We start from the raw sequence: 18346 nt of genomic DNA, 5'->3' as shown, positions 1-18346 counted from the left end.
ACAGCAAGGTAGGGCTGGGGATGTGGCTCAGTGGTACAGTGCTTGTTTTGCATGTGTAAGGCCCTGGGTTCCATCCCCAGTTACTTACACACACACACACACACACACACACACACACACACAAAATGCACTCTAGTTAAGAGAATATGTTCAAGTCTCAGCTCCATCTCCTCCTAGCTGTGGTGATGGGCATAGTTCCTTATCGATAAAATGGAGTTAACAACCAAATGAGATATGATACACAATACATTAGCTGAAATGAGCTTCCTTTGGTGTGCTTCTTGGTACACAGGCAATGAGTTTCTCTGAGCCAGGGGTTTTCATCTTTGCTAGCATTAGCATCATGGGAGAGCTTATTAAAACACATAATAATGGGTCCAAACCCCAAAGCTTCTGATTCAGTTGCCCTGCGGGAGGGTTGTTTCTAACAAGGTCCTAGGAAATGTTGAGGCTGTTTTGGGTTCAGGGACACCTCCTCCCTCCCTTTTTTGTATTGGGGATTGAACTCTTGTGTGCTTAATCAATAAGCCACCTCCCCAGTCCCTTTTATTTTGAGACAGGATCTCACTAAGTTGCTGATGCTGGCCTCGAACTTGTGATCCTCCTGTCTCAGCCTCCTGAATTACTGGGATCACAGGCATGCACTAAAGTGCCCAGCCAGAGACCAAATTTTGAGAATACTTTTAGCCATTCTGCTTAGAAGTAGAATTACCAAATTGCTCTTTAGAATGGTTATATCAATTTATAGTCCCTCCATAATCTTTTTAAAACATCTGCTACTGACTGATTTTCTATACAAAGAAAAGAGTCTAGAAGTCCTTAATAAGGACTCATAGATATCTGAAATGTATCAACTGAAACAACTTGGTGTTGTTGATAAATTTTCCTCCTATAATAGAAAACAGGGCATATAAAATTGTCTTTTGCCAAATAATAATGCATAATGAATTAAGATGGCATACAAAAGGCACACTCTAAGAAACTCCAAAATAAAGTTTTATTGGAAAGAAGAGAATGATGCTATCCTAAGGTATAGTTTTTTGTTGTTAAAAAAAAAAAAAAGTGGTAGCACCATAAGACATATAACTATAAATCAAGCTTAACAACCTAAATTCTGGGGCTGGGGATGTGGCTCAAGCGGCAGCGCGCTCGCCTGGCATGCGTGCGGCCCGGGTTCGATCCTCAGCACCACATACAAACAAAGATGTTGTGTCTAACTAAAAATAAATAAATATTAAAATTCTCTCTCTCTCTCCCTCTCTCTTTAAAAAAACAAACAAACAAACAAAAAAAACAACCTAAATTCTAACTTTTGCCTTGTGTTATCCACCTTTTTTCTGAGGGAATATTTCCAACATCTATACCTCATATATGATAGGTAAGCCACTTGGTTCAATATCACCTCCTCCACCCTTATAATTATGAGAACTTAATAGACCTTAATTAAGCCTTTCGGCTTGGGTGAGTTTAGTATCTTTGCCATCATCTGCAGAGTATAACACCGAGGAACAAGACTCGCCTAAGGTTGCACAATGAACCAATGGCAAAACCAGGGCCACACCCTTGCACTATGCAAATCAAGTTCTAAATATTTTGAGTTATTATCATGCATTCAGTTAGGGATGTATTCTGCTTGACTTATTTTGACAAAAGTTTAAAACAATTTTTTTTCAATGTGGAAATTGAACTGGGGGCTGTAAACATGCTAGGCAAGTACTCGACTACTGAGTTGCATCTCCAGCTCCTGAAATTTTAAGATCCTACAACACCTTAGAAGTAAAATTTGTATTCCATATGGAATCAGTGATCTAGGAAGGCAACTTCCTCAACTTATTGGTGGAAAAACTGAGGGCCAGAGAAATTAAATATCTTTCTCTAAGAAGTGGCACAATGGACCAAGCGAGGTCCAGTCCCCTGATGTGTCCCCTGTGATACCATTCTGCTTCCATATTCCTACCCTTCAGTCTTCATCCTAATTTACCAGTCCTTCTTGATAATTATTCCCTCCCTCCCTCCCTCCCTCCCTCCCCCCCACCTCTCTTTCTTTCTGTGGCTATTACAGAAACCCAGTGAAATCAGAGGCTATTTTGAGACGCTAACAACTCAAAAGAGGCAAACAAAAGAATAAGTTTGGAAGATTTTCTCCTAGTTAACAGAATAACCAATTGTTCTCCAAGAAATCTGTTCTACTTAGGTTGTAAGAAAGCAGTCCAGTACTTAAGGTGAAGAGAGTGCAAATAAAAGCATCCTTACTCAAAGGGAAAACGTGAATTCTGAAGGCTCTGCTACTGTGCTGATCTGGTTCTTCAACGAAAGGTGAACTAGGAACTTGTCTCGGCAGCACTGTTATTTGTTGTTCAGAGTGAAAAGCCAGTGAACGCTTGGGGCACTGCCAGAGAGGCCTGGGAAAAGAAGAAAGTCCTCAGAGTTGTGAATAGCTGTTTGTACCTTACTGGGAATGCCCCGACCTGAACTGCATAGATAACATTAGCTCTACTGCCAGGGTGCAGATCTTGACTGCAGAGAGGAAGGAGCAAAGCTCGGAGGGACTTTCAAAGGAGAGATTTGTGAGTACCTTTCAAGACAGAAAAAAAGAAAGCCACCCTCCATCTCTATAACAGTCACTGGGAAAGACTACTTGAATTGTGAAGAGTGAAGTTTCGGTTACAAAGAAGGCAACCCTACCTAGTGCTGAACTACTCAACCGTTGGCCAGAACTTTTTTCCATTCCAAATGGTCAGGAGGGGTGACTCTTCTAAATAGTCACTGCTTAAAGATGAAGAAGGGTGGAACACAAGAGTGGGATCAAACCTTATCTACCGGTTGGACTGGGGGATCTTCAAGGACAAATAGTGTGGGTTGTTTTTTTTTTTGGCATGCACAAAGAAGAACCTTAGTTATCTTTTGAATAACTAAATGAATGGCTCAATCTTTGCATTTCAAAGGCTAGAAAACCAAAGCCTGGCTCACAGCAGGGAAGAGCCAAAACTAGTAAACCAGGTTTCCCAATTTCCAGTTCAGGGATCTTTATACCAGGGAAATTTTTCCCATTTGAAATACATAAATAAATACAACTATAATATGGTGATAGTTACAGGACTGTAAATATACTAAAAACCATTGAACTTTACACTTTAAATGGTTGAATTATGGTACGTGAAGTGTACCTCAATAAAGCTATTACAAAAACCAATGCTGCATTACTGGCTGGGGGTGTAGCTCAGTGGTAGACACCTTGGCTAGCATGCCTGAGGCCCTGGGTTCCATCTCTAGAGTCCTGAAAGATAAAAAGAAACTTCAAATAAAACTATCTATACAGAGCTGGGTTGTGGCTCAGTGGTAGAGCACTTGCCTAGCACATGCAGGACACTGGGTTCTATCCTCAGCACCATATAAAAATGAATAAATAAAATAAAGGTATAAAAAATGTTAGGGCTGTTGTTGTGGCTCGGGGGTAGAGTGCTCACTTAGCACGTGCACGGCCCTGAGTTTGATCCTCAGCACCACATAAAAATAAATAAATAAAATAAAGGAATTGTATCCAACTACAACTAGAAACTAGATATTAAAAAAAATTTAAAAATGTTACAAAATCATCTATACATGAAAAACAAGTGAAATACAAAAATCCAAAATTATGTCAAAGTAATTAGGGAACTGACTTTAACTTGCTTTAGTGTTTTGGTTTTTTTTAAACTTACAAAAGATTGTTCACATATTCTATTAAGTAATTTAAATTCCATGGTTCTTCACTCAAAAAATATTTGCAGGGCTTAGGATGTAGTACAGTGGTGACTTGCTCAGCCACACACACACACACACACACACACACACACACACACAAGTGCACACACAGCAAATGACTAAATGACTCAGAAACTTAAGTCTGTACTAGAAATCAAAACATAGTATCTCCTCAATTATAAGGTGAGTTGCTAGTAAAGTACAACAGAAATTTAATTTTAGACTCAACTTTTCCCAGAATGTCCATCTTTTTAACTCCTGTATATTCCTTTTAAAGACTCAACTTGCAAGTAATTGAGGAATTCTATTTCAATTTGCAAAGTGCAAGTCAATTTTGAAGTTTTAGATAATATAACAATGTAACTGCTTTTAAAACATAAAAACAAAGAATTCATACTCATTCTCATAATTCTTAAAATATCTACTAATTTTTCTTGTTGAAAATGCTATGACCCTTTCATCAGATTTGCTCAAGTTTGATTAATACTTGCTGCCACCTAGAGGGAAAAATGGTTGTTGAAAGACCACAGAGAAGTCAGCTAAACTGTGATTTCCACATGAGTGGAAAAGTCGGGGCAGGAGCGGGAGGGAGTCACTTCACTTGTTTATCATTTTCAATTTTTAAAAAGATAAGTCTTTTTTTTGGTACCAGTGATTAAACCCAGGGGTGCTCTACCACTGAGATACACCTCCAGCCCTTTTTTATTTTTTTCTTTTGAGACAGGGTCTTACTAAGTTACTGAGGCTGGCCTCAAACTTGTGATCCTCTTGCCTCAGCCTCCCAGGTCACTGGGATTCAGGTGTGAGCTACTGTGGCAAGCTTAAGAAAGTTTAACTTTCTTTTGCTTTTTTTTCCTTTTTTTTGCCCCTTTTTTGTGCTTGGGATGACTGAACCCAGGGCTTTGCACATGCTAAGCAACATGCTCTCACACTGAGCTATGTCCCCAACTCCCTAATTTTTTTGTATTAGAAACTTAATAAGAGAGATAATCATTGTTATCAATGATATTTTATTCTCTAAATTAGCCAAGAAATGCACAGTTTTGTTTAAGGGTAAGTGTAGCTGCTACTCCTTGTCTTGGACTGCTTTTATTTTACAAGAACATATGACATTTCGATAAATTCTGAGATTAGGCCATAGGGGGTAGCTCAGCAGGTCACATACTTAGCATGTGCAAGGGCCTGGGTTCAATCCCCAGAACAAAACCAAAACAACAAAACAAAACAAAGCAAAAAGATAATTTCCAGTACTTACATTCTTAGATTTCAGGGCATCTCAGGTTTCTAACACCATTTTTTTTTTTAATTTAAAAAATTCCAGGCATAAAGTATAGTACAGAGAATAATGCAACATTTTTGTATTTGATCTTATTTGACCTCAACATAACTGAGATAGCCAGGGATGAAGAGAAGGGAAATATCATTTTTCTGAATGGTTCTGAAGTGTCAGGAATTTCAGAACCCTTGTCGACAGATGAAAATATCCCAAGGTGTGAGGGTCACAAGATTAATAAGGGTCACAACTGAGATCCTAACCTTAGTCTGTCAGACTATAACTAAAATGTCCATGTTCTTCCCAACAATAATACTCTGTTTCCAATTTTCAACACCTTTGTGACCTTGGCAGGGTAAGTACTATCATCCCTATGCTACACATGAATCGACTGACATTCAGAAAGATAAAACCAGGGGCCTGAGTTCATATAAATTCCTAATAAGTGGTAGGAATGAATATGACTGAACACTTCTAATTCCACATTCATTTATCTTCCTATCAATAACATATTTTATAAATTATAAACCCCTTAGGAGTAAAATGAATATTTATAAATTTTCAATTGCATTTATTTGCTTAATTATGAGCTTTACCTGTTATCCAGTCTAAGAATGAGAAATTCATCTATAGATATTTGAAATTATTTCAGTAAGCCTGTTGTTTCTGGATGTTTAAAAAATGTATGTATGGGCTGGGGGTGTGGCTCAGCGGTAGAACACCTACCTAGCATATGTGAGGCCTTGGGTTCCATCTCCAGCACCACAAACACAAAACAAAACAAAAGAAAAAAGCACCTTGCAAATTCTTTTGTTTGTCAGACATGAGAAATCTTTTCTTTTTCTATTTCAAGCTATTTATGGATTACACTCTGAAAGGAAATTACAACATTTTCTTTTCTCCCTACTTAATCATCCCTGCAAAATTTTAAAATTTATTGGTGAATATTCTTATTTTATGGTAATACAGTAATTTCTTAGGTTCAATAAGAATCTGTTTCTTGGGCTGGGGCCATAGCTCAGTGGCAGAGCACTTGCCTAGCATGTGTAAGGTACTGGGTTTGATCCTCAGCACCACATAAAAATTTTAAAAAGTTAAAAAAAAAAAAGAGTAAAATAAAGGCATTCTGTCCATCTACAACTACAAAAAAAAATTTTTTTTTCAAAGAATCTGTTTTTCTTGGGTGGGGAAATGTAGCTCAATGGTAGGGCACTTGCCTAGTATGTGCAAGACCCTAGGCTTGATCCCCAGCACTGCCAATATAATAATAATAAGCATAATTATAAAAGGTTTTTACTGAAGGAAAATTTATATAAGTGTACATATTTGAAAGGTTTGGCTTCATAAATTTTTACACATGCATATATATGTATAATATGCTCAAGTATTTCTGCATATTTTAAAGAATTATACTATTTTTTTTCTGTTTTTTATTGATGCATATTATTTATATAGAACGGTGGGTTTCATTGTGGTAATATACATATATAAATAAAGTGTAATTTGGTCAATTTCACTTCCTAGCATCCTCCAGTCCTCCTCCCCTTCTCTACTTCCTCTACCTTAGTGGTCTCCCTTCTATTTTCACCATATTCTTTTTTCCTCCCAGTTTCATCCCTCCATCTTTCATATATGAATGGAAACATCTCTCTAGTTTTCACATATGATACTTTTCTCTGTGAGTCTGACTTACTTCACTCAAAATTATGATCTCTGGTTCCATCCAATTTCCTGCAAATGACAGAATTTGTTCTTTGTTGGGAAGAGTTTTATTCTTTCTGAATAAAATTCCATTTACACTACTAAATTTTAAGCCCAGGTTCAAAGCAAGAGCATCTTGACACCCCATATACACAAATAAAGAAATTTTTCTGACACAGATCAAATGGACTATGACTGTAGAACCCTCTAATTTTTCCTCATAGCTCACTATAAAAGGAGGAAGGGGTTGCTGTTATGGGAGATACCTGAGAACAACCCATCTGCTATTTTTGGAGCCTAAGACCCTGGTCAGTATAATGAAAATTTTCCTTGGGAGCTGTGTGAGATTGACAACTGTGACTAGTTAGCATAGTTCTTTCTTTTGCTGTACTGGGGATTGAACCCAGGGGCACTTTACCACTGAGCTACATCCCCAGCCCTTTTTATTTTTTATTTTGAGATTGGGTCTTGCTAAGGTGCTGCAGCTGGTCTCAAACTTGTGATCCTCCTGCCTCAACCTCCAGAGTTACTGGGATTCTAGAAGTATGCCACTGTACCTGGTTCAAGTAGTTCTTAAAAAAAAAGCTTTCTCAGAAAATAGGCCATACTTTTGAAAAAAAGAAAAAAGATGATAGTTGCAAATACTTGTTAAAAGTTCAAGTTCCTTCCCACTTCTTTGTTCCTGTTCCTTTCTATCAAAGCCATGGAGAAGCCAAAACCCCACAGTCTCTTTCGGGAGCATCCCCAATGAGGTAAGAACATACTGACAGGACATCACCACTGGCCTCAGGAGGATAAAACAGGGTCCAGAATACCATTCTCCCCTGGAATGACGGCCTGACTCGTTCATTCACTCAACAGTTACTGACTGCTTTCTGTGTGACAGACACTGTCCTGTCTTTTTTGAGGAGACAACAGTGGACACGTAGTACCCTGAGCTTCTAGAGAAGATGATGATGTACATAGTACTGACAGAGGTGCCACTAAGGTACTGGACACCTTCTCTGCCAACTCCCCAAATGGACTGACCCTGCACCTGAGGGGGACAATCTGTCTTTTACTCCCAGCATCTGACACCAAATGTGTGGGGCTTTTTCTGTCACACCAACCAATTCTCCAACTTTTTGGACACCAGTTGTGTGTCCCACAATAGAATTTAATTTTGATATTATCTATCTCGAGCTATATAGAGATCCCGTAAGCTAGGGGTTCAATCCCACACAACTAAGTAGCTGTAAATTTCCACAATCCCTTCCTCTGGGTTGATAATTTGTTAGAAGGGCTCACAGAACTCAGGAAGGCACTTTACTTACTATTACCAGCTTATTCTAAAGTATCCAACTCAGGATCAGCTAAATAGAGTGATGCAGGGGTTGGGAATGTAGCTCAGTGGTAGAGCACTTAACATGTGCAAGACCCTAGGTTTGATACCACACAAATGAAGGAGGAGAAGGAGGAAGAGGAGGAGGAGGAGGGAAGAGAGATGAGGAGGAGTAAGAAGGGGGAAGGAGTATGAAGAAGATAAGGAGGAGGGAGGAGGGGGAAGAAGAGGAAGAGGAGAAGAAGGAAGGAAAGGAGGAGAAGGAAGGAAGGTGGAGAAGGAGAAGAAAGAGGAAGAGGAGGAGGAATAGTAGTAGTAGTAGTAGGAGGACAAGGTATCCTTGGGTGGGACTGGGAACTGAACTCTGCACCATCTCTAAAGGCCCCATCCTCCCAGCACCTCAATGTGTTTGTTCATCAACATGGAAACTCTCAGAACTCTGTTATTGAGGATTTTATGGTGGTCCCACTACCTGGGCATGACTGATGAATTCACTACCATTGAGAGTAACTTGATCTCCAGCCGCTCACCCCTTCCCAGAGGTGGGTGGAAAATGGGAGGTAGGGATGAAAGTTCCAGCCCACGAAGCACATTGGTGGTTCTTCTGGTATCCAGTCCCTATCCTGAAGCTATCTAGGGGCCCATCAAGGGTCACCTGGGAAGGCTGCAGATGGGGCTCAGTAGTTTAGTGCTTACCTAGCATGCACATGCATGAGGCCCTGGGTTCAAGCCAGAAGGAAAAGAAAAAAAAAAGAGTCCCCTCATTAGCATGAACTCAGGTATGGTTGAAAGGGACTTGTTATTCCTAACACTCAGGAATTCTAAGGCTTTTAGGAGCTCTGTGTCACAAGCCAAGGACAAAACCCAACCATATATTTCTTATTATGTCACAATATCACAAAGTAATATCGGGACATTGGTAATGAATTTTATAGGTAGAAGGAGGAGGGATCTAACAGGCATTTCCATTTCCTAGATTTCCATCTCGTTGCAATCACAAGGAATAAAGTCAAGTCAGGTTCAGAGGGACCCTGATTATGGCAGCCTAAAAAAACACACACTCACCGGTTTTTGGAGGCGTCCAGCAATGTATAAGTTATTCCAGTTGAGGAGATCTTCAATTAGAATACTGGTGCTAATAACCCCATATTTGATAAGCTGAAAAAGGAAAGAAATGGGTGAAAAAAAAATCCAAATATCAGGTTGTTGCTTATGCAAGTACAAAACATCAAATTCTGGACAGAAGTATGACCTTGATTTCCAAAGTCCCTCAAAATGCCTTCCATGGGAACACCCAAATCTCCACCAAAACTCTTTAGAGGTTTAATGTCCAAAACTGATTTGGAACTCAGATATAGTTCAAGGTATAGTTCAAAGTACAGGAGGTGAGGTGATCACAAACTTAGGTCCATGTGGTATTAAAGGCAGAATGGCTCTTAGACACCATAATGGAGTCATTCTGCAAAAAAACAAAACAAATAGAAAATAAATAAACTGGTCCTTTCCAAACGTTTGAGAAATATTGACTTAGTTCATGTTCTCCATCTGAGAAATAAAAAGCTGAAGCCCAGAAAGAATAAATTAAACACCCAAAGTGGCAACAGTACTAACAGAGTTAAAACTAGGTCCTAGAGCCAGGCATAGTATGTACCTATAGACCCAGATATTTGGAGGCTGAGGCAGGAGGATGGCTTGAGCCTGTAGTATGGGGCCAGCCCAAACAATACTGAGAGACCCTGTCACTCTCCAAAACAAAACAAGGCTGGGTATATACTCAGTGGTGCTTACCTAGCATGCATGTGGCCCTAGGTTTCATCTCTAGTACCACAAAAACAAACAAATAAACAAACTAGATACTAGAATTTCAGTTCCCAATGTTCTTTTCATTGTAAAATAACAGAAAGTTTCTTTAATTAAAAGTTTTTACTGATATCTTTTACATAGTCAATTTCTCTGTTGCTGTTGACTTTGAAAGGCTTATAGTTACAAAGCAACATCCCCAAATAAAACCTCTTTATCAGTGCTAAACACATGGAATTATGGTCAAGTCAATTTCCATAATAATTTGTATAAACCCTGAATGTAGATTTCCCAGGTTACAAAGTCCTATTTGTGTTAACAAATACCTTCAGATCCACTGTACTCAACTTTGGTATCCAAATAGCCTTCTCAGGCTGCACATATGTAAAAAGTGTCTAAAGAATTTCAATTAAAATGTACAGTCCCCTTGGAATACAATTTTGCCTAAACCTTTAGTTACTGGAGCTTGTAATACTGTTTGAAAGTTACTAATTAGAGATAGGCTCAGCATAATATTAATTATGGATAAAGTACACAGTTATGTGTTTTGCATGAATAAGTGGAAGTGGAAGGTTGGGCTGAATAACTACCTTTTCCCTCCACTAGGCCACAGGACTGCAGGAACCATTCTTCCTACAGACAAGCATAGCTGGGGGGCAGGAGGGGGGACAGTAGAAACAGCACAAGCCTATAAGTCTGTCACTAACTAGGTACCTGACCTCTGGAAGGTGTTCTCTCTAAACCTTCATTTCCTCATCTGCAAAATGCAGGTGCAACTAACTAGGTGTAGTGCACACCTGGAACCCCAGCTATTCAGGAGGCTCAGGCAGGAGGATTATAAGGATGAGGCCAGTCTGGACAACTCAGCAAGAAGCTGTTTCAAAATAAAATTTAAAAAGAGGTGAGGAAGTTGCTCAGTGGTAGAGTGCCCCTGGGTTCATACCTCAGTACCATATAAAAGGAAAAAAAAATGCAGGGAAAGCAGGATAGGACCTCAACCAGAAAAGCAAACAGATGGCCTTAAGGGTTTACAGACATCACCAGTCAATCACAGCACTCATTCCTCAGCCAAGTACAGATCCTTCTCAAGTCAGTATTCCAGTCTCCTGACCTTTAACATGTGCTCCTTTGAGCAGTTACCTGAGCATTACCAGACAGCTTGTAAAATATGCAGCATCTCAGGTTCCATCCCAGACTACCCAATCAGAATCTGCACTTTAAAAGATCCCCACATGATTCATATACCTGTAAGTATGCTCTAAAAATCAGCAGGATTGTCAGTCTAGCAAGTGAAGCCCATATCTCAATCCTAACCCAACTAATCTCCAGGAGGCAACTGAGTTAGATCCCCACTGGTCTTCACATTCTGGGGATCTACTTAGCTCTTGACAGTCCTCTTAAGATACTGGAATGCTTCATCTGGTTTGCTTTTTTTTTTGGGGGGGGGGTAGTGCTAGTGCTATAGATCAAACTCAGGAACTCATACATGCTAGGCAAGCACTCTACCACTAAGCTACAACCCAAACCTCTGGGTTGTTTCTCGTCTAAAAGATAGGCAAGGGTCTCTGATGTCAGACAATCCCTCTTTGGAGACCTTTGCTTTCTAATACCCCACACTTGAATCCCACTCACGTGCTAACACCAAGAGGTTCCTGTCTATTACTTGGTCTCACAGACTACCAGCCTCTCTTGATGCCCCCTTCACTTCCAATTTCTTCCTGGGGGTGTCTGTTCCTCCTTCTAGATAAGACTGATCTCCACCGTGATCTTGAATAGGGCTGCCTATTCCCCACATTGACCAAACCATTGGTTCTCAAAGTGTGGTTCCTAGACCTGTAGTTTCAGTGTCATTTGGAAGCTTGTTAGAAAAGCAAATTCTCCAGTTCCAACTAGACCTACCGAATCAGAAACTCTGGGGGTGAATCCCTGCAATCTGTGTGTACAACAGATTAAAACTTGGGAACCACTTGGCTAAAGGCAAAAAAAAAAAAAAAAAAAAAAAAGCAAGTAACATTCAATCACCTTCTCACACTGCAATCACAATGAAGGGGAGTTGAGGACTCCATTGCCTGCTCTGTCCCTGGGTTCAGAACATCCAGCAGGAGTGTGACCCTTTCCCACCTGCACAAACATACATATTTCACTGGTGCTCTTTTAACAAAGGTTAATAATCAGCCAAGTTAAGACAAAGGCCTAACGTCACTTACCCTACCATCACACATAATCAATGGATTGTAGTAAACTCCAGCTCCATAGTTATTCTGGACAGATGTGATAATCTTGGGCCCTAAAACTTTTAGAAATGAGTAGTGGCTCCAATTTTTTTTCAGGTTTTCTGAATGCCATGCAATAGGGTCATCTACTGTGAACACAAAATCCAGCATTGCATTCTGTAAAGAAAAGAGAATGAATTCATTAATTCCTGGAAAAGTGGCTAGATGGAGTGGAACCCTCACAAATACTGTGCTATTATGATTAACAGAAGATCTAGGGTCTCCAATCTCTGAAAGCAATGTGAACTTTGTTTTAATACAAATACTGATTTAATGTGTACTATGTCAGCACTTTATATATAATATATACAGCAACTTACTTTATCTTCACAATAATCCTACAAGGTAGGTATGCAACTATTCTAATTTTATAGGAATGGAAACCAATGTCCAGGATAAGCACTGTGCCTTGGTACACAGGGCTAATTAGCCACAGACCTAAGTAGCATGGTAATAAATTCTGTGTGCTGAATAATTATGCCACATTACCTTTCACCTAACTGCAGTTAAATGTGTTCCACTTTTCTTCCAGATCAAAGATCACTTGGACAAACTCTACTAAGTAGTATGTAAACGGAAATAAGTCATTCACAACTACTAATAAAGTACCTATGAGTTCTGATGGGTCCTAGGGTGGAAGAGCTCAGTCTACTGGAGGGAGTAGATGACTTGACAGAGGAATGCATAATGTACTAATATCACTTAAGAATGGGGGCAGATCCCCAGTGGCTTAGGAGGCTGAGGCAGGAGGATTGCAGATCCAAAGCCAGTTTCAGCAACCTAATGAGGCTGTAAGCAACCTACTGAGACCCTGTCTCAAAAAATAAAAAAGATCCCCACTGGTCTTAATGGTTAACTATCCTTGGGTTCAATCCCTGGTTCAAAAAAAAAGAGGGCAGATCCAAGAGAACAAGAAGTAGGAATGTTTCTATGGAACTTAAGTAAGAGTCTTGAAGAAGGCATTCAAGGGAAACAGGGCTGGTAAAAGTACTTGGGGAAGCATGAGGAAGGCACAGAGCCATGTACAGGAAACTACTTCTATGGGGAGGAGACAGTCAGGCATGTTCCGGACCTGCAGTTTGGTGCTACTGGAACAAAACATACTTATGTTGTGGGAGATAGGACCAGAGAGGCTGTTTGCCATGCTAGAAAACGTTCCTGCAGAAGAACTAACTGGAGAGTGGAGATAAAGGATGAGGGAAATCTGATAGGTAACCACTAAAAAATTCCAGGGGAGAAACAAAAAGGTTTGAGGCGAGGCACTTGGGGTAGAGACTGGTTTGGAGGAGATTTAGTATTAGAATATACAAGGTTTGTTAACTTGAATGTAGGGGATGAGAGTGAGGGTAAGGAAAGAATCTTTTTTTTTTTTTTTTTGAAGGGAATACCAGTTCTACTCAAAGGAAAACCTTCACTGAAAAATGATGAAGAGTCTACAGGAGACTAAAGGATGCTCTGGGTTTCCCTCACTGTGATCCACAAACCACTGGTGATACTTAAGATGTGAGGAAGACATGGATAAACATTCTTAAATATCTATAATTATGTAAATGTATATTAGAAAATTAGATCATACTATAATTTCTCACATAACTTCATATGCTGCCAATTTAAAGAACAACATTGTAACAGCATAGATAGGAAATCCAGGCTGTAGATAGCCTCACCAGGAAGTGAATAGGCAAACTTTAACCAAAAGGCAAATTACAGCCAAGTATCTAAGCCCCTATTGCAATTTTCACATTGAATTCTGTAAATCACAATGAAAATTATATTGCTGACGTGCTCAGCCAACTCTGAAGAGTAACAACGTTTAGTCCCGACTAGACACTTGTTAAATATGCTGAGCATGAAGTGCATACACACACCGGCTAGCCACTAACTGTTGTCCTTAGTTACCTTCACGGTACCTGCCCTGGCCCTAGAGACAATTCATCAATTTCCTTGAAATCAGAGGATTATTTTGTATTTTCTCCCACAGCTGCAGATAGGAGCTCAAACTTGGCTGCGCATTAGAATCAAGCGACGTTTTTCGAATTCCTGAAGCCCAGCCCCATTCTAGACGAGTTAAATCAGAAATCTCAGGTGGAACCCAGCAATTTTTTTTTTTTTAAAGCTCCCTAGAAAATTCCAACGAGGTGTCCAGGTTGAAAACTGAATTAGAATTTGGCAACTGTTTTTCTTTCTTTCACCTTGCCTGGGCAACAGTTTTTCCCTTCACCTAACTGCAGCTCCTGCAATTAGGAATCCCAAGTGGTTTCCTAAATTATCCTTCAAAACTTAGCTCACATTGTCGTTATACTAAGAACACTTCTGAACTATCTGCATCCTCCTAACTGACGCCTGGAGTGCGCAGGCCACCCTAGGGCTCCGAAGGGAGAACAAGCAGAATCCTGGCAATGGGGTGGACCGGGAGGAACCGCATGGGGAAGGTCCGGTCTCTGGGGCCGGGCTCACCTTCTGATCTGAATTGGGACCCGCCTGGCGGTACACCCCGGAGCCATAGGCGAAAGCCAGGCTCAGCTCCTCGGGGAAGTGAGACAGGATCTTGCGGAAGGCCACCCCCGAGCTGTGCAGCGCCTGCAGCGCCATGGGTCAGAGGCTGAGAGAAACGAGGACCCTTGGTGGAGCAGGGCGAAGGAAAACAGTAGCAGGGACAAGTGGTTAAGGGTGGGGAAATGGAAGTGGGGACACCCGCTCAAACGTATGACGACTGAGTGGAGAGGTGGGACTTCAAACACTCGCACGCAGTTGGAGCGGCCGGTCTGTCAGAACCGAAGGTAAGAGGAGCATCGTGTGAGGCTCAGGTGGGCGGCGGTCTTGCAGGCGCAGCTTCCTCTCCTGGCCCCGCCCCTCACGCACACGCGCTTCAAAGGCGCAAGAGGCGGCGCGCGCCGGTGTGTGAGGACGCGGGAGCTCTGCAGAGTCCCCTGGTGGTAGGAGGAGCGCTCTGCAGGCCTGGCTTGAGGCTGCAATTTTAAGCGGGTCTAGGAGATGGGTGGGAGGTGCAGGTTCATGTCAGCTAATTAAACTGCTCTTGCTTCTAAGGAATCTTCTGTAACTCCTCAAGTCACAGTTTTAAGAAATGACTATAAAATCGTGTGTGTTGAAGGTTTTTTCTAATGAAGCAAAACCTCATATATAGAATTAACTATTCTAAAGTATATAGTTCAGTGCTATTTCTTCTTTAACAATGTTGTGCAACCATCACTTCTTTATGATTTTAAATTGAAAGATTTGTTTGGGGGGGAGGTGGGTATTAGGGATTGAACTCAGGGGTATTTTTGTCACTGAGTTACATCCCCAGCTCTTTTTAAAATTTTTTTTAAAAATATTTATTTACTTATTTATTTTTGAGACAGGGTCTCACTAGGTTGCTAAGGCTATCCTCGAATTTGTGATCCTTATACCCAAGCCTCTTGAGTAACTGGGATTACAAGCGTGTGTCACCGCGCCCAGCTTGAAGGAGATTTTGAAGGTTTAAAACACAAGTAAATTTTAAAATATGCCAAATTCCACCATCTGGAGATTAAAAGCTGCTAATATTTGGCTATGATTTCTTCCTAATAAAGCCCTTTTCAAATCCAATGATGGATACAAAAGTGCTCCACAAATAGAAAAAGACTGCACACATGTCCTCTGATATTTGAGTTTAATTTTAAGGGCAGAGAAGACTCTCTGCCCCTTTGCCTTGGGGATTGGTCTCACATCAGGTGAGACGTGGTTTCTGGTTCAAACAGGACCTGAGGGTAGAAAAGATCTTAGAGGTCTCCTCTTCATTTACGACCACAGAAATTTGCTCAAGATCACCTGGAGTTTCAGGATGCAGCTTGATACCCAGGACAGACACTTTATAGCTACTCATTCTGCCCCTATATACTCTGCATCTCAACAATGGGTCAAGCATAGTGGTGTACACCTGTAGATCCACCTACTTAGAGGGCTGAAGCAGGAGGATTGATTGAGCCCAGAGATTTTGAGGCCAGCCTGAGTAATATGGTCCCCATTTCAAAAAGAGGAAAGAAGGAAAAAAGAAAGTTGTACTATCTAACATGCAGGTAACGTGGGCATATTTTCACATGAATTTCTCATTTATCCCCCCTCTAGTACCCTGTGGAAGGAGGTAATCGCTTCTATTTAACAGATGAAGTTGAAGCTCTGAGAGATAAAGCAACATCATTCTGTAGCAAAACCAGAGCTAAAACTCAGCTCTGGCTCCACCTTGTGGTTCTTTTCACAATTCTCTCTCCTTTCTTTCAGAGGTTTTGAGTACCAATCTGTTGGAGTGAGCTGTTAGCTTAGATTGGTGTAGGCAGAAAAGAGGCTGAGAAACCAGTAACCAAAACTGTTACCCTAAGGCCACCATGAATGAAATGGTGACTCCTGGGTGGTAGAAGCAGAGAAAAGGGAGATAATTCAACAGGAAAAATTAATTGTGGTTAAGTGCTGAGAAATTTGAGAATAGATCAGGGTTATAGCTGTGCAGGGACTAGAGGTATATGGAGGAGATACAAGGAAATCAGAATATAACGTGTGGTCATGCACCTGGGCACCCAGCATTATAATAATTTCCTTCCAAAAGGGAACTTTAATCAGTTCTGGGTGTGCAGGGGAGAGACCACAGGAAGAGAAGTGTTGTTGCCAGGTCTTGAAGGATGGGTAGCAGTTTATCACACAGAAAACAGGAGAGGTTCCACAAAGAAAGGCACGGTGGCTCATGCTTGTCATCCCAGCAGTGTGGGAGGATGAAGCAGGAGAATCTCAAGTTTGAGGTCAACCTGGCCAACTTAGTGAGGTTCTGCCTCAAGATAAAATATGAAAAGGGCAGGGTTATGTAACTCAGTGGTAGTTCAATTCCCAGGACCGCCAAAAAAAAAAAAAAAAAAATCGATTATAACATGGTTTCTCAGCTTCAGCGGGACAGCTAACCTACTGGTCCTTGCTGAAAAGGGACCATGGAGCAGTGGAGTGGCCTCCTGAAGCTGGCCTGCTGCCACATGGAGCCCAAAGCACAGGCAGGACAAAGCCACTGACCTGCCCTTCTTCTGCCACCAGGTCTGGGCACAGTGGGGATACCTACTGCAGAAGCCCGTTCCATGCAGTGCTGCAGTCCCATCCTGAGACCTCAACCTCCTGCTTCCTGATGTGCCACCAGAAAATGAAAGTGGGACTCAAGAACTGACCAATAGCATTAGCACATCTCCAAGCCCTAATTAGCATAAGCTTTGACCAATAGCAGTGAACCAATTGGTTTATAAACCCCTAGACCAAGCCCCTCAGATTTGGAAGACTTGCTATAGAGTTCTCCTATTTGGGGTTTAGGAAGGTGTCTGTCCCTGGGTTTTAACAAATTCTGTTATTATACTTATTCACCCTCAGTAAGAAGTGCCACAGTTCTTGGCTTCAGAGGTCTGAAAGTCATGCAATCTTCATCTGTCAGCAGAAACAGAAAAACTGCCTGTTAGCAGGAGCAGGGATAATAGGGAGTTGAGCTTTTCTTGGAAACTCTGATTTAACTGGCTTAATAATAGGTCCTGGGATGGGGTGAGTGGCCTGCTTAGCATGTGTGCCCCAAAGTAACAAATAACAGGCATCATTAAAAACTTACTGTGCCTAAGCACTGTCTATGCTTTACCCCCCCCCTTTTTTCCCATTCCAAAGACTCTGAGACAAGTTCCCTAAGATGATCATCATTTTTTTAACCTGTGGAAATCAAGACCTTGAAGGGAAAAGCAGATTATTCAGTCAGAGTGAGCAGAATGAGAAAGCTGGGGTTGAACCCAGGATTGCCTTATCCACATCCAGGGCTTTCCCACTGTGTTTAAATCTCTTTTGAAATGTTCGTGGTGCAAGAGAAGAAAATAAACATATTTCAGAAGCAGGAGCAGTGGCCAAAGGCACAGCCTAGAGATGATAATAAGGGAGGCAGAAGGGAGACTTTCATTCACGGTGCATTTCATTCTCTCTGTTCAAGCACAGAGATTTTGGTTGGTTCCTACTAGATATCACCCTAGCCCAGATTGCCACACTCACAGTGGGATTGCACTGAACCCCTTCATTGGAACACTGCATTAACCACAGGACCAGGCGTTTCTTTTTAATCTTCTTTCTTTCCTTGAGAAAATAGTTCAAACTCTTTCTTTCCTGTTTGCAGAAATGAATCCATACTCAAAAAAGAGTTAACATTATAAAATGTGTGTATTATTCCCTCAGAGGTAGGCACCAGTGATGTTT

The 18346-nt window shown here is 41.0% G+C and overlaps 1 protein-coding gene across 2 annotated transcripts in view; it reads right to left on the bottom strand.

The window, feature by feature from the left end:
• Tamm41 (TAM41 mitochondrial translocator assembly and maintenance homolog) overlaps positions 1–14950 on the bottom strand; it is a 47658-nt gene extending 32708 nt beyond the window's left edge. Inside the window, exons 1-3 of one of the 2 annotated variants that reach the window (XM_076841073.1) lie at positions 14570–14950; positions 12047–12229; positions 9105–9197 (exon numbers count right to left, since the gene is read on the bottom strand). In XM_076841073.1, the coding sequence (XP_076697188.1) occupies positions 9105–9197; positions 12047–12229; positions 14570–14704 (411 nt within the window). In that variant the 5' untranslated portion in view covers positions 14705–14950. Of the gene's footprint in view, positions 1–2253; positions 2342–9104; positions 9198–12046; positions 12230–14569 lie in introns of those variants that run through there. The other variant, XM_076841074.1, reaches the window with a different exon arrangement.
• Between the last annotated feature and the right edge of the window lie 3396 nt (positions 14951–18346).

Source organism: Callospermophilus lateralis, chromosome 20 (genome assembly GCF_048772815.1).
Source record: "Callospermophilus lateralis isolate mCalLat2 chromosome 20, mCalLat2.hap1, whole genome shotgun sequence".
NCBI lineage: Eukaryota > Metazoa > Chordata > Mammalia > Rodentia > Sciuridae > Callospermophilus > Callospermophilus lateralis.
This window is presented reverse-complemented; position numbering and strand designations above follow the sequence as displayed.